Raw genomic sequence first — 19,596 nt, forward strand, 5'->3', positions numbered from 1 at the left:
ACTTTAAGCCAAAGTAACCTTATAGCCCTTGTTAAAACAGTAAAACTTACATTCTCTTTTTTTTTGTAAAGGGGAGGACTTACAAATTTTGTTCCAAATACAGAAATATTTATTAAACCTTTTTACTGTTTCCTGTATCATCACTTAGCTTTCCCATCTGTACCTTGCAATTGACTGACACAAGACTTTTGGACTGGGGCAGGGCAGGAAGTCACATGCTGCAGTTTATACAGGTTTAACTCCTGGTTTTCAATGCAAGTGGCCATTCATATTTCATTTACTTCTTTTTAGCTTCCTTTTTGTTGCCTTCATGTAACTCTTAAATGATCATAGAGATTAATGTGTTTAACACAGATTGCAAAGAACAATTGCATTCCTTCTACATAGCTCCTCACTGTTTTGGCTGAAATCTCTCTTTATATTAACCATGGGAAATAGCCAGAAAATGGCAAATCCTAACAAATATAGCTTTTTCCATTGAAGACAACAACAAGGAAATGCATATTAGCTGGGCAGTAAACCAAGAGATAACCTACATTTTTAACAGTCACAGGAGTCCCAAAGGAATTCAGGAACTGGGTCATGGATCAAAAGGAAAAAGGACGAGCAGCAGCTGTAATTTTGTAATTTTATCTGGCTAGGGCAAACAAAGGTAGAGCACGAGAAATGACCCCTAAATTTCAAGGAATGGACCCAGTTTGGCACCTCTGAAGGAAAAAAATGGGCAGTAAAAGCCTAGCCCTCCTAGAAAAAACAGCAAAAGAAAAAAACAGACCGTATTTACTAATTGCAATTTAGATCTTCCAAACTAAGTATTTAGGAGTTTTTATTTTCAGGTTTAGCAGAGCAACCTAAATAATTTGAATATTAACAACATATAAAACATGAAAAGCCATTTCCCCTAAACAAAACTAGGCATTATCAAGCAAGTCAGCTGCCATGTGTTGAGCTGCTACGGTGATAAGTGCTTTTGACAGACTTGTGTACCTGCAAGTATTTTTAGATTTGTATCTTCAAGTATTCTAAATGTTTTTCTTTACTTGAATGTCATAATATCTCAGGAGGATCCCTTTCCAAGCTGAAATTAAAATAGAGAAGTACTTAGCTTTAAATAAAATCCCTCTCATTACATTTTTAGGCATGGAATCCCTTATTTATTTGTATTTTCATCTTCTCACAACTGTTTTCCATTCAATTATTACCAAAAGCCCACTGATACGGAGCTGAGTGTGTGTGTGTGAGCATGAAATCCTTTGGTGTACTCCTCAAAGCACACTGAAAACTGCTTTACTGTACCATTAAAAAAAAAAAAGTTATGTTCTAGGATATGGTCTCCAACAAGCTAGGTTCTTCTGGCCAAAGTTCAAACATTTCAGTTATTACTTAAAGACTCTGAATAAGCAGTTTTCACAGTGAATAAGGTCAATTAATGAAAATCAATTAAATCCAACTCCCTACTGTAGTCTTTCACTCCCAGTACAAACAGGGTATGTGATGACTGCTGAAGTAATGTACTTTACCCTGAGGGGAAGTTAGGGAAAGAGGCACTCCTGTACACAGTGATGCTCCAGATGACTGTGGAACAGTTTTTGTTAAGTCTAAAGGGGTTCTTCTTAATTCAGGAATTATGCAGAGTCCACGCTTCAGAGAACACCAGGAGAGCACGGAAAAACTAGGAGCCCAAAATAAAGATACACTAGAATCTTTTTGGCACGAGGAGAGGGTCTAAATGCAGTTAACTGAAAGATCTTACTCCTCTCAACAGGTATTCTTAGTTATTTATGTTAAAATCACAAAAGACAGAGCAAAAACTATTATCATTATTTTTTATCTCTAACACTAAATGTAAGATTTTTCTCCTCCTTCCTTTAGAAATTACTATTCCCAGTCGTTTCTGACTTAAGTTTGTTAAATACTATAGTTCAACCTGTTCAGTGAGCTTGCTGAAATTTTAGAGGCAGAAAATACCAAAATGAGCATTCACATTTATAAATTATAAGCAAATTTGAACAGTGTATGGGAGAACCAAGATCAAATCAGAAGTGAAAAAATACATTAATTTACAGATAGATACACTGGACTACAGTTTAATTAAAGTACTTGTCTTCCAAAAGGAATCACACTGGTTTGCAGTAATCCCTTTGTCAAGCCACCAACCTAACTAGCAGTGTTGTCATACCTGAAACTGAGCCATTAATGCCAGTGGATTATTTTGACTGTTGTCAAATGTCAAAACGTCAAAGATTCCAACACAATTAACTCGTAACCTTCAGGAACAAGAAGAGAAAAGGAAAAATTGCCATTAAACTTAATTGGTTACTCAATTTTTCTTCTAGCATTCATTGAATTTTTTGATATTATAAAAGCCAACAGTACTTAGCAAATTACTATGAATCAGAAAAGACTGATTTTACTATTTGATAAAATGCACAGACAGTATTCCATTTACAAAAAAATCAACAAATTTCTAAACTGACAGTAGTGGGTCTGATCTGTAGTTTGAGGATAATGTATAAGTCTTCCCAAAATATGTTTTAGAAGACCTTTAAAAAACCAAAGTTACAAGCTTTAGCACAATGCCTCAGGCCAGTTGAGAGAACTTAGTAGCTACTTATGTACCAGGTGCAGAGTCAGCAGCTGCCAGGAACCCAGAGCACAGTGAGACTGAATGCTTCCATTACCTTGTTTTTCCTGTTACCAGAATCTTGGTTGGATCCATAACTCTGCACGCCAGTCCTGCTGTGTGAATGGTCCGTAAGGCAGAGCTGAGCTGCACAATATATGCCCATATCAAAGACTCTGGAAGCAACCCCGCATGCTGCCGTGGCAGAGGTCCATCATGCTGACCTAGAACCAAAACATTGTGAGCATCAATGGAAGGCTGCTGTGCAAAAAGCAAAGTACAACATCTTGAATCATACAAGTAACTCACACCCTCATTTCATTTAACTCTTAGTAGTCCTTGAAAAACACATTTATGTTGCTTTGAAGGTGAGTTTCGGAATAGATTTTTCTTCATTGGTTGGTTTCACATGGTGGTTTTTTGAAAATGCTGACAATTCATTAGGCATTATTTTCATTCTCATATTCAGAGAAATGATGTTTTGAAGTTGAGAATGAGCACTGATTGGAAATTTCTCTAAGCAGATGGTACATCACAATATGCAGGTACTTCAGAAGTAAAAACACCAATATCCTGAAACAAAGAGTATGTACCACAATAGCTGCAACATTTTATCGCCTTTATTGCAGGTAGGCTTCCCAATTAAACATTTTCTATCATCTAATAAGAAAAAAATAACAAGCTAATTTTAGCTTACACGAGCAAATCGGACAAAGATTTGGAGGCTAAACATCACTGAACACAACTTCACTTACGTTCTGCTGTGACACTGCTCCCTGACAAGTCATCACTGCATGACCCCTGTTCCATGGGTCATATGAAAGAAATGCATTACTCTCCTTCCAAATGAATTTTTAGTTCCCCTTTCAAAACTAAAACTCAGTCTTTGCAAACACACACTCAAATCCTACATTACTAACAGTTTGAGTAATACTGAGTCACAGATGAAAAAATTAAGATATAGATAAAAAAATGTTATTTTAAGTATGATGTGCGTAATTCAAGTAAGCTGGCATTGTTTGCCTTGTACGAAATTGAAGCAGAAGAAAATACATCCAGAGTAAGACGGTACATCTCAATTTTACAGACCACAAGAGATATTTCAAGAGGTTGCCTCAGTACTGATTTTGCTTATTTTGAGACCAGTAATATCATCAGTAGTAAGTAAAATCATGTAAGCAACTGATTGGTTTTGCTGTGAACTGACTGCACTCTTCTCTAAACATTTATTTCTTTTTAGTTTTTTTCTTTGTTTGTTTGTGGGTTTTGGGTTGTTTTCTTTTTGGTTCTTGTTTTTTGAGGTTGGGGGTTTTTTTTCCCTCCCTTTCCCCCTTTTCCTACACAACCATATCAACATCTGTGCATTTGATCAAAGTAAGCATATGTATACTTGCATGCATATGAACACACAAAATACATGCACAGTGAAAAAATGTGGAACACATTCCTGATAACTTTTTACTTGGAAATTTTACTGACTTAGGGGTCATGGGCTGAGAATGTTACAAGCTTTTATTTGAGCTTTGTTTTGTCCATTTTTGAAATTTTAGTTTGCTTTTCAGGTTTAAGGTACTTTGGTTTAGATTATGAAGATCAAAATGCTGACTCCTTTAAAAAACAATAAACTTGGCATGTCTACTGAAAGCTGAATATAATGAGATATTGTTTGTTTTTTCTGGCCCCCTGATGAATCAGTATGCAAATCACTTCCCACAAAAACCATCATTCCAAGTCTCATGTAGCAAACTTTTCCCTCATAACTCTCTCTTCTTCAGAATGACAAAAACTATAATATAAAATGACTGAGAAGATACAACCTCCTGTACTTGTTTAGACTCTTTACTACTTGCTGTAGAATGCACTTTTTATCTGGTGAACAGCAACATGAGTAGCAAGTTTAACAGGGATGTGCATGGATACTGTAAGACAGTTACATCTGTACAAAGTAAGTCCAGAATAGAAATGTTGCTATAATATCCCAAAGAGAGAGAAAAGCTGAAACTTGGCAGCTATTTTTGTGCATGCATAACAGCACCCACCCTTTGATTTTTAAATTAAGGCAATGTAACCAAGGTAAAGTCCAATATAAACAGAAAGACCAGAGTTTGACACAGCTCCTCCTCATCTATCAGAAAATCTCAGCAATGTTATTTTACTACTGGAAAAACTTACTTGAGGCTACAGCCAAATCTGGGCTGTGGCTTTCACACCAGTTGGCTGCACCCCACATTCACATACACTAAAGGTACAAGCTAAAACATGGGAAGAATCAGCTTTGAAATGCCCTCTTACATATCTATCTGTTCAAAATAAGCACAATTAAAATCAGTTCAGTTGGCTGCAATGCTGACTATAATGTATGTCCCAAGAGGCCCACCACACCTGCTGCAGACAACACTTGAGCAAGGACCCAAGGAAATGAGACCCAAAAGCTTGCTCTTCAGGAGAAACACGCAGTTGGAAAGCTTTCCAAACAGTGCTGAACACAAGGAAAAACAGCACAAGAATGTAAGTAACCATTACCCAAATGATCAGAGTATTACTTGAAAAAGTGTTTTGTTAAGAGATTCCATGGTTGATTTGCAAAGGCTTCCCACCACAGGCTGAATCTATGGCTACAACAAGCAAAATTTCAGACTGTGCTCTTCCCACCTTCTGCATGGCAGATTCACCTCTCCTAATAATTTCATCTCTGTGATGTAGAACACAGCCACAAATGGAAAAGATTAAAAATTTAAAAGCTGCCATTTCAAGAACACAGGTTATCCATTATTTTTCCTTGCCACATTGGGATAAACATAAATAAATAAAAATGCTGACACTTACTTTTTAGTTCTGTGGTATGCTGTTGACAACAGAACAAAAAAATTTACCCTCTGTACCAGTGTGTATGCATATATTAAGTTTTTCCTTCTTAAAAAAGTATTCAAGTGAAATTCTGTTCTCCAGAGCAAGTGTGAATCCAGGAATAGTCCTGGGGTGGGAAGTAAGACCTGGGAACACCAGCAGTAGGACCTGTTTGACACCATTAGGAACACTGAAAGCATGCCAAGAAACAGCAATTCTCACACAGTAATGAAGAAAAAAAAAAACAATGAGAGATTCAGCTGTTTACTAAATTGAACTCTCAGGCTTGTAAACCAGTCTTTTACATTCAGAACTATGAATTGTTCAGTGTTTACTTCAGAACTATGAATTGTTCAGTGTTTCTAAGTTCAAGTACTGAAAACAAGACAAATGCAGTAGTCTTCATCTCTCCTTCAGAGAAAATTGGGGTTTGGTTTTACATTTCCCTGTTTTCAATGTACAGAAAGGTTCTGAACTACTTGAACGCAGCAGTCTTTCTTGTAAAAACTCCAAAGCTACTGAAAACTCAAACTTACTTCAAAAAAGTTGCAGCTTTTGGCAAAGGTATTTTAGGATAATTATTAGTCACATATTCTGTCTTCAAAAACATCATGCTGACTTTCAATATTCACATATTCTTACTCCTCATCACACACTATTCATCTAGTCATCACACAACTTATTTCTTTTTCAATAGAAGGGGTATTTTATAAAAGAAACATTCAGCACGTGGGGATGTAAAAAACTGTAAAGTCAGCAATGATGTCCATTTTTGTGCATGACATACTACTATTAATGTGTCAAAAGCAAAGCAAGTTTCCCAGACCATGCTTATCTTAATCAGAAACTATTTGTTTGCTGAAAAACAGAAACTGTGCTGCTGAAAACTCCTACTAACAGCATGTACACCAACATTTAATTACTCAGGGTTTAAAAGCAGACCAAAGGACATAACAAAGGCATGCTTATCTCTGCCAACCACAAAAACTCATCAGGACAAACCTTTCTGGCAGCTGCCAATAGTTACTGTTAATTTGCCAGGATTTTCTGACTGTTAAGTTCTAAAGTACATACATTCAGAATTTGGTTTACCATTCAGTTATTGGACTGTTAAGAACAACATTTCAGTACTTTTGGGTTAACTCGCTAATGCAAAGAGAACATAATTTCGGCAGAGATAAATGTACTAATACATGCTATAGTCTGAAGCTAAGAAATATAAGAAAGTTGGAAGAATGCCAAAAAGTTCCAGAACAACAGATTTAATGTTTAGAGTATGAAGAAATGTTTTGAGAAAATCTAAGAAGTGAGAATAATATAAGAAGAAACTTTTCAAATAAATGTACTTTGAGTATCAATTAAATGAAAATTGAGATTCCCTATTTTAAACCGTGCAAATTTAGTAAAATATGACAGAACAATGTTAGATTATCACACTGTACCATCTGAAGGAAGAGGAGGTATCATTGAATAAAGAACACAAGCAACAAATTCTACTTCATTCAGAAGTCAGAGACATTAGTTTAAGCATAAAAATAAATGTAAGCTGCTATTTTTCTCCCCCACACCAAATCTCTAGCAAGGCAGTCCCGTAACAGGGTCTGTAAATAACATGGCAAGAAGAAAACACCCAAGACTGACCACATTGACACCAGTGACATGCAAGACAGCCATGTAAACCATAATCCTCATCTTTTAACTATCAAGGTCTCATGTTGCCAACTCAAGTGTTCAACATAAATAAGGTTGCATACCTGAAATCAAATTCTCTGAGTTCACTGATCAGGTTCACAGTGTTGTGCCTCCTAAAACCTTTATAAGCAATTGTACTAATCTGGGCCTCATGCTGCAGAGTACCCAACTTCCATCCATTCCCCTGCTTCTCTTGGGAGTCCCCTCTAGGCAGGCAGACGGCCAAGAAACTCTGTGAGGGGATGGAGAAAGGATCCGTGAAGGCAAGGCAATTCTGAGAAATCAAGTTATAGGTATGCAATCTTATTTTTCTCTCTTAAATTGCTCCTTCTACTGAGGACCAGACTAGAGAGCAGCAGCTATCAAAAAAAAAAAAAAAAAAGAAAGGCCAAAGCAAAGATTTGCAGAAAGATTTGGCAAAATTTGGGAATTCAGGTGACTTCTTTTCCCCTAATTTATCTAATTTATCTACTGAAAATATTGAAAGAGCAGGTAGTAATTGCCACAGTCACGAGACAATTATCTTCCCTACATATCCCTGTAAGTTCTGTTGCAACAGCTCATTTTCATTAAGTAATACTTTGGTTCAAGACATAAGACATTGATGTCTTATTTCCAACTTCCCAGATTATTCCTGCCTATAAAAGGAAGCTGAAGTAGGTGAAACAAAGGGTCCAGATTGCCCATGAGCCTGTTTCAAAGACACATACACTAAAATCAGCTTGCTATGAATTATGAAGTGTATAAACATAAACAAGTAAAATATTCTATTAGCCTCCAGTGATTTGCAGCCCAGAAGTAAATATCATGCCTATGCAGTCCCCAAATATTTCTCCTCCATGAGTAAGCCCACTTCCCCCTTGAACTTAGGCAAATGTCCACAATAATCTGTGAAAGTTCCATGGCTTAATTATCATGACAGCATAGGTTTTGAATTTGCTACCTGTCTATTTTCATTGGTAAGTCCTTAGTTTTAGGCTGGAAGAAATAATAAACTTTTTTTATTAATTTCTTTGTTATTCCAGATGATTTTTCAGACCATATTCCAGGCACTTTTAACCCCATTATATTGCTTTTCTTCTTTAAAGGCATGAAAAACATTATTCCACTTTGCTGTTCTTCATCCAGCTGTTCCACACATTTGATCATCCCTGTCACCTCATCTCAACTTCTTTGCTGCTCTTCTACGCCTTTCAAAATGCATGAGGAACACAGCTACAGAGAGGAGTCTGTCAGGCACACACAACTTGAATACAATGTCTACTATTTCACTGCCCTTTTCTTAATAAGCTACATCAATCTATTTCCTATTTATAGCTATTCAGCAAGAGGACAGTATTTTCTTCAATCTACTTAACTGTGGTCCCAGACCTATTACTGAGTGGCAACAGTCACAACAGAGGCCATCACTTCATGTTTAAAGCTAGTTCCATTTTTCTTTCATCACATTGGTTTACATTACATCACCTGCTGTATTATCAGTACGAGTTCCAGTCTTGTAACATCCTTCTGCAATCAATCACAATTGGCCTTTGTTTTTAACAATCCAAATAATTTGGTATTACCAGCAAACTTTGACAGACCATTTATCTTCAGAACAAACAAGTGAATGTGTTAAGAAATATAACTCCCAGGACATCATCTTGTGAGACCCATCAGTGATCTTCACTGTTCACTCTTTCTGTTTCCAATATTCTAACCAGGCATTAACCTGAGAACCTTCTCTGCAATATGACTACTTAGGTTCTTTTAAAGACTGTTGGACTTCATTGAAAACTCCAAGGTCTTATCTACTCGATCTTCCTTTAAAGAACTTTGATAGATTAATGAGACATGACTGCCCTTTATAGGCAGTAACTTAATTATTTTCCAGTATGACCAAAAAATGTGTTCCCAAGAATTTTATGTAACTTTTATTATTTTATCTAGAACAGACATCATTCTACTATGATTCTCTAGATAGATACAAAAACATAACAAGGACTGATTCACATGGAAATTGAAAACCATGACTGGGAAACACTCAGGAGTCTAGTCCTGCACGTAACAGTCATTAACCTAGCAGTAGATCTTCCAGTTTTATCTCACCAAATTAGTTTCACATCAGGCTCATTGAATCTGTAATTGCACTCTGATTTGCCACAGGATATGACACATCAAACAGGGGTTTCCTCCATCTGAGATATTACCACCAAAATCAGTGGTGGAAATCAAGTTCCATCTCCACTTAAAATGATCAGCTCAGTGCTAAGTCAGTGAGAATTATGCAGTATATAAGGTATCCACAAGTCTTTGAATGTATGTAAGGTTTTCTTCAAGCCTTTTAACATATTCACACACACTACCAAACCATTATACTCTGATGTAAAAGACAGCCAAGTGAAATTCTAGATGTCAACCTTTGAAACAGTTTGAATTCACAGCTAAAAGCTCAAATTTCAAAAGGCACGAGAATGAAAAAAACCTTAGCTTCTGTTTCTCTTCATACACTGGGAGCCTAAAGACATTTAGGGAACATCTTCACTAACTAAAAAAAAAAAACAGGCCATGTCACAGTTGTCTGGTCATCTTTAATGCTGGATCTAATTTCAGAGCTGGTCCTGCATTAAGCAAGAAGCTGGTCCTAAAAAGCTCTGCAGGGTATTTTTCTACCTCAAGTCTTTCTGTGATTGCCTTAAGCAGTGACCACCTCTCTTTCTCAGCATGGCACTGTTTGTGTTGCCAACTCCTGACTGCAGTTTGTAAGACTGCAGGGGTCACAAACTGGTCCTAATAGGAAGAATGATTGACAGCACAGTGTTTTGGAGAGGAAAAGGCTTTAGCCACAAGCATATGGGCTCTACTGCGCCACTTGCTGAGCCATAGACCATCCTGTGACAGATTTAAGAATGCTTATGTAGTGACTCCATTGAATCTATGTATAAACATCATTAAAAAAATTTCAGACCTAAGATGTGAAGTTGGTGTCTGAAAAGAATAAGGTACAGGGATTTTTCAATCCATTTCTTGTCTTAACTAGTACTTCACATTTCAAATCATCAAATAAAATACTGTTTAATTATTCCTCATAATGAGGAAAAAACCAGAAGGGTAGGACACCTAAACAGCAAGCATCAAATTGGCACAGCATATCTTTTGAATTTTGGAACTATTGCCATTAAATGATAGGTGTTACCTGGTGATAGACCTGCAACAAGGACACTAGAGCTCCTGGCTCCCAGTATTGTTCCAACTTATTTTTCTCTCAAAGAGCTGTAATTCCCTTACATGCTGACATCAATTTTATATTTGTTTGATAATTTAAAAAGATTTTACAAATAGGAGGCGAAGAAGAACTCTCTCATGTCAATCAGCTTATGGCATGATTAGCCAAAAAAATTAAGCTGAACAACTATTTGTGACCAGATGTTTACCGCTGAAACAGTGTATAGAAGTATTGTATCATAGTGTGGTTTCCTTACCCCATTTCCGTTTTGTGAAATAGGAATCAGCACTAGGGTCATTGAAGTGTCTGCTCATCATAGTCTCTCCTCCAGCATGAAAATCATACGCAAACACTAGAGCTTAAAAACAGAAACAGGTGATATTTACTAACTCAAGCATATTTGAAAAAAGTATACACACATCAGCTGGGGGGGAGCTGGGGAGAAGGGCAGTGGGAAAGAAAAAAGAAAAACTTACAGTGTTCTCCAAAAGCTTTAGTGGTAAACACTTCACGCAAAGTTACGATATTTGAGTGCTGAATCTTTTTCCACATGTCAACCAATACCATGCACTTTGTGTTAACAAGACGGAAACCTAGGGAAAAAATGAAACCCATGGTTTAAAGTATAATGTTTAGAATGAGAAAATTTTACTTCAGCATTTAGTCTGAAACTGCTGAGAAGGAACCAGACACTAAAATATGACTGGTACACTCTGGAATGCTAGTCCTACTGAGTCAACTCAATGTTTCTCACCATGTATCCTCCGAAGGCAATAGGGCAGGTCATCTTTACTATTTACAGCTTTATAGCACGATGTAATGTACCCAAAGTTGCTCGTTTTCTGTATCCGATTGGGCGGTGGCAGTGGTTCCAAAGGAAAGAGACTGTGGTAGCTGTCCACTTCCGCAGGAACTGCTAGAATCAGTTTATACACAGAAACATGTTAGGCCTTAGCTGACTTTGAGAAAATTACTGAGTAGCAGAGAAAATGAAAATGACTTCCACTAATATTTAAATTATCTCCACCATCTTTTAGGTGAATGTGAAGTTAAAATTCACTATTTTTGCTTTAACACCAACATATTCATAGGTTCCTAAAAGTGATCCCACTGACCTAAAATTATTGTCTTCAGAAAAAGTGTTACACCAAGTAAAATCAACAGAATACATGCCATTTCCATTCCGTCTGCCATTTTCTTATTTACCTTAGAAATTCACCCTTATGAATGATATTTCTTTGGTGTTTTTCCTACACTGATTCAATAATAAGCACCAATTTTCATGCAGACTTCATACGATAGTAAGAGCCACATTTTCCTCAGAAAAAAAGCAAGTATCAGTCTTACATGTTTTAATATACTGGTTTATAAAACAGGAAGAGAGAAGTGCTAAAGGTTTGTAAATCAGATTAAGAGATTACCCTCGCACTTCATCAGGATTAAAACACTAAACTGCATTTTTAACTGCATCATTATCATAGTATGCACACATTTGAGAAGATACTGCGAGCAAAAATTGTTTAAATCAAGCTGAATAAAAAAAGCCAAATCACAGTAAACAGTATATGGTTCTTCTGCCTGACAGCTAGCACAAAGCCTTCACTCATATACCAGTGAAGTCACTTCAAAACAAACTGTTTTGCTAGTTCACATACCACCTTTGAAAATATATTTAAGGAAGGACTTCATTTAAAGAAGTACCTAATACCTACAAAGTAATACAAAACTGTTCTTCACAGGGCTTAACTGCCTTAATGATTTTTCCTTTGTCAGCAATTTCAACTATTCCTAACCATTAAGGAATTTCAAAACAGAAGAAAATTACAATAGAAGACAGAAAGAATAATTCATATTTCTGAAACACTGCATTTGGTTAACCATGGCCCAGGCTGATGATTAAAGCTACACGAAAAACAGGTGGCAGCTTTTGTAAGAGGTTGTTAATATAGATGAACGTACATGGTTGCAGAAAAACATGATCACTGTTTAGAGTTTTGAGAAACACTTACTTACCAGGAATATCAGCCTGATCAATCTGGGCCATAGTTATTAAGTGTCTGTTGATGAGTTCCTGAAGGAAAAATTAAGTTAAGTTTTGAACATTATGATTCAGCTCATTAGTTTTGAAAATTTAAGAAAACACTGTCTTTGAAGTACTAGCATCTAGTACTTCAAAAGTACTAGCACTAGTACTACCTGTACTAAAATAAAGAATTAATGCAAGTGTCTAGGGTAGAGAGGATCAGAAGATCAATAGCTTGAAAATTTGAATGATAAAATACCTAAATTCTTAAAGGAGCTTCAGAAGACATTTGCTATAGCTGGCACTGACAAAGTCAACTACTACAGTAAAGCTGAAATTAATAATACTCACAGCCAGCCTTGAGATGATGAACCCTGAGCAGAGCTCTTCAACTAACACCTGCATACACTTCCATTGCAGTGGGAGACTTTCAAACTGAATAGTATTGCAGCTTAAAATAATGTTACAAAAATAAACCCATGCATGCCAAAAAACCACATCAGTAATAGTACTGAGCTGAATAGTAAATCATGGCATGCAGATTAGATTGCAGTCATATATGTTGTAACTCACCCCCACCCTCTGTTGTACTCCATTTATTACAAGATTTGATTTTTCAAATTCTCCACAGGGAAAACTGACTGCACATATTGCAAGTGTCTATTTCTGTTCTACCATTAACAATTTTTTATTTTTTGCCAAGATATTAAATTTTCCTTTAAACTCTCTAACATCTTACCTGTCTGAGCTCATCTGCCATGAAGAAGGAAGGTGCATTTGCTTTTGGCTGCATGTAAGCAACATGAGGTGCAGCTGGATGGTAGATGTGGTAGTTTGGAAAAACCTAAAAATAAAATATTTCAAGAATCTTTTTCAAGTCCTTAAGGATAAAGTAAATGAAGAGTTTTCTCACTCTTTCAGTTCAAACTATGAAATCCTCATGTACCAGTTACAAATATATTGTCAGATATGTTACCATTTTTGTATATGGTATTCACTTCTAAAGATTTCAAGGGAGAGGGAGGTGTATGTGTATATATGTATGTACGCAGTTATTTTCACAGTTTTGTAACTGCCTTTTTCCCCATCACTATAAATATAAGAGCTATTTAACCTATCAAAAAAAAAATCTAGACTTTTTGATGTTTTCTCATTATGTATGTATCCACTGAGACACAGAGAATGCTTTCCTGTTATTACTGTGTTAAAACCCCAGAAAGCTCTACACAGCTGTAGAAATATATAAAAATTACTCTGGTCCTTATATTTCAGTAATTTTTGGATAACAACTAAAATAACTAAAAGGTTAAAGGCCTCACCTTCATACAGAATAAGCCATTTACAGCATTAAAAATAACATCTGTAGTATCAACCAATTCAGCACTTACAAACTCCAGACAACTGTGTACTGAAAGCCAACATACCATTCCTGTGAGAGGTGCTGGAGTTGTATCAGTGTAGAAGTATGTTGTTCCACCCACTGTTTCCTTCTGGATCACCTGGCCAGTAGATGGAGGCTGAGAGACAGCATTAGCGACAGATGCAGAGGCACTAGTAGGCACCATATAGTTTGCTGGGTTAGGAGTATGACTTCTTCTTCGAGGAGCAGGAGATGTATGAGGAGTTATTTTGGGAGAATGAAGAGGAGAAGATCCTGCTGACAGCGACATTCCTTAAAGAAATACAAGAAGACATTCTAGATCAAATCTATCATCAAAAAAATTTAGCAATTTCAGAAAAGCAGCCTTCACTACCAACAACATTCTGAGCAGGTGAGACACTTAACTCTTCGTAGAGATATAGAAATCCTTGAGAGATAAGACAGTAAGAGCATGACTGAATAGGTATCTTTCCCCCAAAATTTTTATTTATTGCAGAGAAATAGGGCTTGGGAACTTACAATATACACATGAAAAAATGAAATTAAAAACATAAGTAGCTGAAAAGGGAAGACAAGTCAAAATAATGCTGTGTCTAAAAGACAGTTCATTAAACTGCAAAAATATAAAATATTAATGATTATGTAAGTGAATGTTTACTTAACAGTTACATGAGCAGTCAATGGAGTTTGCTTAGCTGTAACTCACTTCACCTAATTATGCATGTACGTTTATTAGAACTCCACAGTTATGTCTCCAGTAATACAGCTCATAAATAATTGAGTGAATAATACACAATATGCTACTAATAATAACTTCAGGGGAGTAATTACCTATTTTCCTATCATTATTATATTTAAAAGACATCCTCCAAAAGATCTATTTGATATGTAAAAATAAGTAACATCTCATGATATTAAGTCAATTAAACAGTCCTGCTGGATTTTCTTATTTATTTTAAATTATTTTATTGGCTGCTGTTCACCTTCAACATTACAGGAGCAACTCCACTGATGCCTGAGAAACTCTGCTTCTAAACAAAGTGCATTAATGAAAAAAATAAGGGCAACTCTTCATACACACTTTTTAGTTACCAAACTAACTAATTACTAATTACTTCAAGAGCTATTGCGTGCAGAATTCTCAGATTTGCTTACTTATAAAAATTAGCTGTAAAATAGACATTCCAGGGTGCTGCTGAGGAAGAGATAACCCTTCAAAAAAACTCCTTGCAGAGTTACTTACTAGCAGAAGATCTGACATATTCAGATGTTCAGATTAACACCAAGGAAAACATCTTTGAAAGGTATTATTGCTCAGTTCAGACTGGGATGTACTTTCTTTTCTATACAGTCAGAATTGTATTAGTCATACTAAATCTTTTCCTTGAAAGAATAGAAGATACACAGCTTTCATATTTAACATTCTGATGACAGCTGAGAATTCTTCTCTAATTAAGAATGGTTAGTTATTACTCAAGTATTTGATTAAATTAATTACGTAAACTCTAGTAACCAGAGTAATTTAAGCAAATATCCAACTAATAAAAGCAAGAGGAATTTTTTTTTGCATACACACTTTTTAGTTACATAAACTAGTTTATTTAACTTCAATCATGAGTTACTGTATGCAGAGTTCTCAAAATGCATCATCAGTAATGCGTAGGAGTGATTTCATACTCGTATCGTGTCCCTAAAGCAATCTCATCCCTCCTACATTTCTTTTTTTTCTTTTTTAAAACAAAAGACAAAAGCAAGTTTCAGTATTAACAAGTAATCAGTACCTTGGGAAAATTACTTTGAAGCTATATTACCCTAATGATATTAAAAGAATATTTGTAACCTTTCATTTAGCTCCTTTCATTTACTCCTTTGACATCTCAAAAGCCACGTTTATTAATTCAGCACAATTGTCTTTTGTTCCTCAAAAATGAATAGTTCCAACAAAATGAACAAGATTTTTTAAATGTAACTAGTAAAATCATATGCCTTTCTTTTTAATTGTGTCCCTTAAGCCATTTATTCTTTTTATAAAACTGTAAATTATAAGAATATGGAAGGATAAAAGTCTGCACTTTTCTAGTCTAGAACTTTTCTTTGTATTAATACACATACATGTGTACACACATCTTATAGATAAGCGGTATTGTAAAATATTGCTGATCAGTGTACTAACCTAAAAAATGAATTATAATAGGCACTGATAAATGGTAACATAAACAGTCTCCTAAAAATCTGTTTAGAAATTAACTGTATGATTGTAAAATGTTACATATCTGGATAGTAACAATTTATACTACAAAAGAAAGTAAATTTTCATTAAGGGAAAAGTTACTTTGAGTGACTGAGTAATACTTCAATATTTCAATAGCTCTGTAAATATTGTTACATTTTTAACAAAAGACTAAAACACAAATGCATTCTTAATCCACTGGGGAAAGATCAATTTCAAACGAAACAATGTATTAGTATTAAAAGCTGAAGGATGACTAAAGTGGCCATTAAACTGAAGCAACTCTACAGTTAATGATAACTAAGAATTGTCTTCATCCATGGAAAGTTAGTGACATGTCTTTTGCACTCTATTCCAATAAAGCGGTATTAACTGAAGTCCTCGCAAGCACATCATCTCAACTCAGACAGGAATAAATGGCTTCAAGAGTAACTCAACAGAACAGCCAACTGTAGGGATCAGGAAATAAGAACTCAGCAGCCTTCATATATACTGATGGAAAATTAACTGAAGAGACCTCTCTGCTTTCAAATAAACACTATAGGTACAAGACACTAAGTAATATCTTACAGTAAAGTCAAGACTTGCAACTCGCTAAAATTATACTGTAACCTTCTACTACAAGTTTCCCAGAAAAAAAAAAAAGATCTCTGGTGATTTTTAGAGATTCAATTTCAAACAATTTCCACTTTAAGATTTACTTTTCAAAAAAATTTATTCCTGTCAAGGAATAGTTACACACACAAATCCTTCATGTCTTTGCACAGGTATTAATGCAAGATTGAAAGAAAAGGATCACAGCATCACACAAATCCTTTCACATGGCCTCCCAGTCTAGTTAGGTCTCCTCAGAAAGGACATTGAGAGTTCAGTGAAAATCACCCAGCAGGCAGAACATATGGCCTCCTCATTTGCCAGTATGCATAGTGAGTTCAGGAGAAGAAATAAGTTTGACCAGAGTCTGGTTTTATTCTACTAGAACATACTACACATGCTACAACAATTTTGCTCCTGCTGCCGTGGTAGGTATGGACAGGTTGAGACAACAAATACTGAAGGTTACAGATTCTTCTGAGAGACTTGCATTACATTCTGCACAATCTAAATAACTACTGAAAGCCCAGCATAACAAAAAAAAAAAAACAAAAAAACCCACAAAAAATACCCCACAAAAAAAACCCACTTAATACAGCAACTATGCATATGTAAGTACTTCAGGCAACTAAAAGAGTGCACAAACTCAAGCAGGTATCACCAACTTCATTAGTATTTCAGTAAATTAAAAGGACACTAATAGTAATATTTAACCATAACAAATGGAATTAGAGGAAAATAAAAGAAAAGTAGTCTTTTTAGCAAGTGATTATATATTTCTACTGACTAATCCTCAAGGAAAAAGATGTTACTAAATATACAATAGTAACAACAGAATCAGACCTCACAGAATTAGGCTGGTTTTAATAGCACAGTTGATAAAAATGCCTATTCACTTAAGGGCCTAACAAAAAATGAGCTTTTAAAAACCTACTTATGATTTATATATATACACACACACATATACATGTATACACATGTATAGATATATATATATATAGATATATATCTCACTCCTATCAGTGATCTTGACAAATAATATTAAGCTTTCCCTATGAGAGGGTTCAAGATTTCCCTGCATCAAAATTCAAATGCCAACAGGAATACTATGACAGACATCAAAAAGCTGGTTCAAGTTGTCCCTCTCCATTCCTTGTCTTAGGGAATCTTAATACACTTCATGAAGAAGTCAAATACAATCTTAAAAGATGAACTGCAAGGGGAAAGGGCTTCTTTCACTTTTCTATCTAAAAAGAGGTGTTATGGTATGCAGTTGTCATGGTGTTGTCACACCAACACAAATGGTTGTGGGATTTGAAGATTTTTTCCCAATATTCACAGTAAATATGCAGGCTACCTACACACACCTGCAGCTCCTGATGCCTTCTTGTAAAGAGATACTTACATATCCCTCTTATTCTCATATTTTCATTTATTGCCTTGTTTTTTATTTTTGAAGTTTCATCGTGACAGAGGAAAGGGAAATGGCAGACTCTGACATGCATTTGAGACAATGCCCAAAGACATTTTATGAGATTAATATTTCTAATAAAGCTTTGTAGCACACAATGTATTTGAATTAAAAGCTACATTGTATTTTGAATCTGATAATTCACACAGATAATCAGGATCAAAGGGCATTAAGCATGATTTCTTAATGACTCAGTATCTACAACTTTTTGATTTAATGACAATTCACAACTTAGTGAGGCAGGATTTCATTAAGCTCAGGTGTATGCAAATCAGCTGGCCTACAACATTAAAGGTTTTAAAAAACCTTCAAGTTTTGCCTACAAATTTACTAGTTTACAACCATATCCCTATGTCTCTAATGCTTGTAACATATTCAGAGGTGAAAAATTAAACATTTAATATTTTATCACTTTAATGTTCTGTACTTAGAGATACCACAGACTACCAGGTAAATTTTGAAGAATGACAAAGCAAAGTAAATTATAATATCAGATTATTTCAAGAACTTAAAGTAGCATCCCTAAATTCATTAACAATTTCTTTTTATTGTAAGCTTTCTATCAGGTCATTAGCATTGTAGCTGTGTATTTTCAAGTTAATTAAATCTGCTTCATTCCCTAAACAATTTGTATTTTCAATTCTTCCTCTTCAGTTTCAATTGGGAAAATAAGATAATTTTAGAGTCTCTTTGCCTTCTTCTCTTCCTACATTATTCTGGAATAGCTGCAGAACTTCCTCTGCACCACATTTGATCCAAGAGGCTAGAACAAGTTCTTGGGGCCTTCAGCCACACAAACCACCTCAGCTGAAAGTGCTCCATCTCCAGCTGGGGCTGTGGGCTCTGAGAGCTACAATCCTAAAGCACATCACAATGGAGATGTGTCAATTGGACACCAGCATGGCACATTTACACTTCTGGCTCCTAAGCCTGCAGGTTCAGACTGGCAGCAGAAATGGCATCTCCTACATTCTGCATAGCTCAGAATCTGACTTGGACTAAATATAAAAGCAACAGCAATTTGCTGTCACTTCCATCAGTGACAAAGGCATCATTCTTTAGGTAAAACCGAGACATTTTTCACTACTGGGGGCTATACATCTGTTCTCTCTCAAGTTCAACACAGCAATGACATCACTTCAATGACATTCATGAATTTCTTTCATACACTGTGTTGCATATTTAATGGCATTAATACTCTAACACAGCTACACAGGACTGGGTAAGATAAACTTGTAAGCAAAAGTGCTATTTGAAGATCGTCAACTTCTTATTAGATTTCCCACACAAATGACAAACAGGGTGTGTTTTCTAGCAAGGAAAGGGAGGAGCAAAGGTAGTATTCAGGCGAGTTTACGGAAAAAGAGTTTGGAAATGGTAAATGAGAACTGTTTACAACTCTTCAGTGAAACAATTTTCTCCAACCACTTGTGTAAGCTGCACTTCATATCACTCTGTTTCCATACTCTATTAAAGGCCACCAAGATGAGCACAACTCCATGTTGAGATAACCCTAGAAAGCACTTACAT

At 35.6% G+C, this 19,596-nt stretch overlaps 1 protein-coding gene across 3 annotated transcripts in view; it reads right to left on the reverse strand.

The window, feature by feature from the left end:
* The window catches only part of PAN3 (poly(A) specific ribonuclease subunit PAN3), a 79,330-nt gene that overhangs the window by 14,302 nt on the left and 45,432 nt on the right, over positions 1 to 19,596 (reverse strand). For 2 of the 3 annotated variants that reach the window (XM_036404080.2, XM_036404078.2), the window contains 8 exons: positions 13,815 to 14,062; positions 13,130 to 13,234; positions 12,381 to 12,438; positions 11,122 to 11,283; positions 10,844 to 10,960; positions 10,624 to 10,725; positions 2,682 to 2,847; positions 2,180 to 2,267 (listed from right to left, as the gene is read on the reverse strand). In XM_036404080.2, the coding sequence (XP_036259973.1) occupies positions 2,180 to 2,267; positions 2,682 to 2,847; positions 10,624 to 10,725; positions 10,844 to 10,960; positions 11,122 to 11,283; positions 12,381 to 12,438; positions 13,130 to 13,234; positions 13,815 to 14,062 (1,046 nt within the window). The remainder of the gene's footprint in view (positions 1 to 2,179; positions 2,268 to 2,681; positions 2,848 to 10,623; positions 10,726 to 10,843; positions 10,961 to 11,121; positions 11,284 to 12,380; positions 12,439 to 13,129; positions 13,235 to 13,814; positions 14,063 to 19,596) is intronic. The other variant, XM_036404079.1, reaches the window with a different exon arrangement.

Source organism: Molothrus ater, chromosome 2 (assembly GCF_012460135.2).
Source record: "Molothrus ater isolate BHLD 08-10-18 breed brown headed cowbird chromosome 2, BPBGC_Mater_1.1, whole genome shotgun sequence".
Classification (NCBI taxonomy): domain Eukaryota; kingdom Metazoa; phylum Chordata; class Aves; order Passeriformes; family Icteridae; genus Molothrus; species Molothrus ater.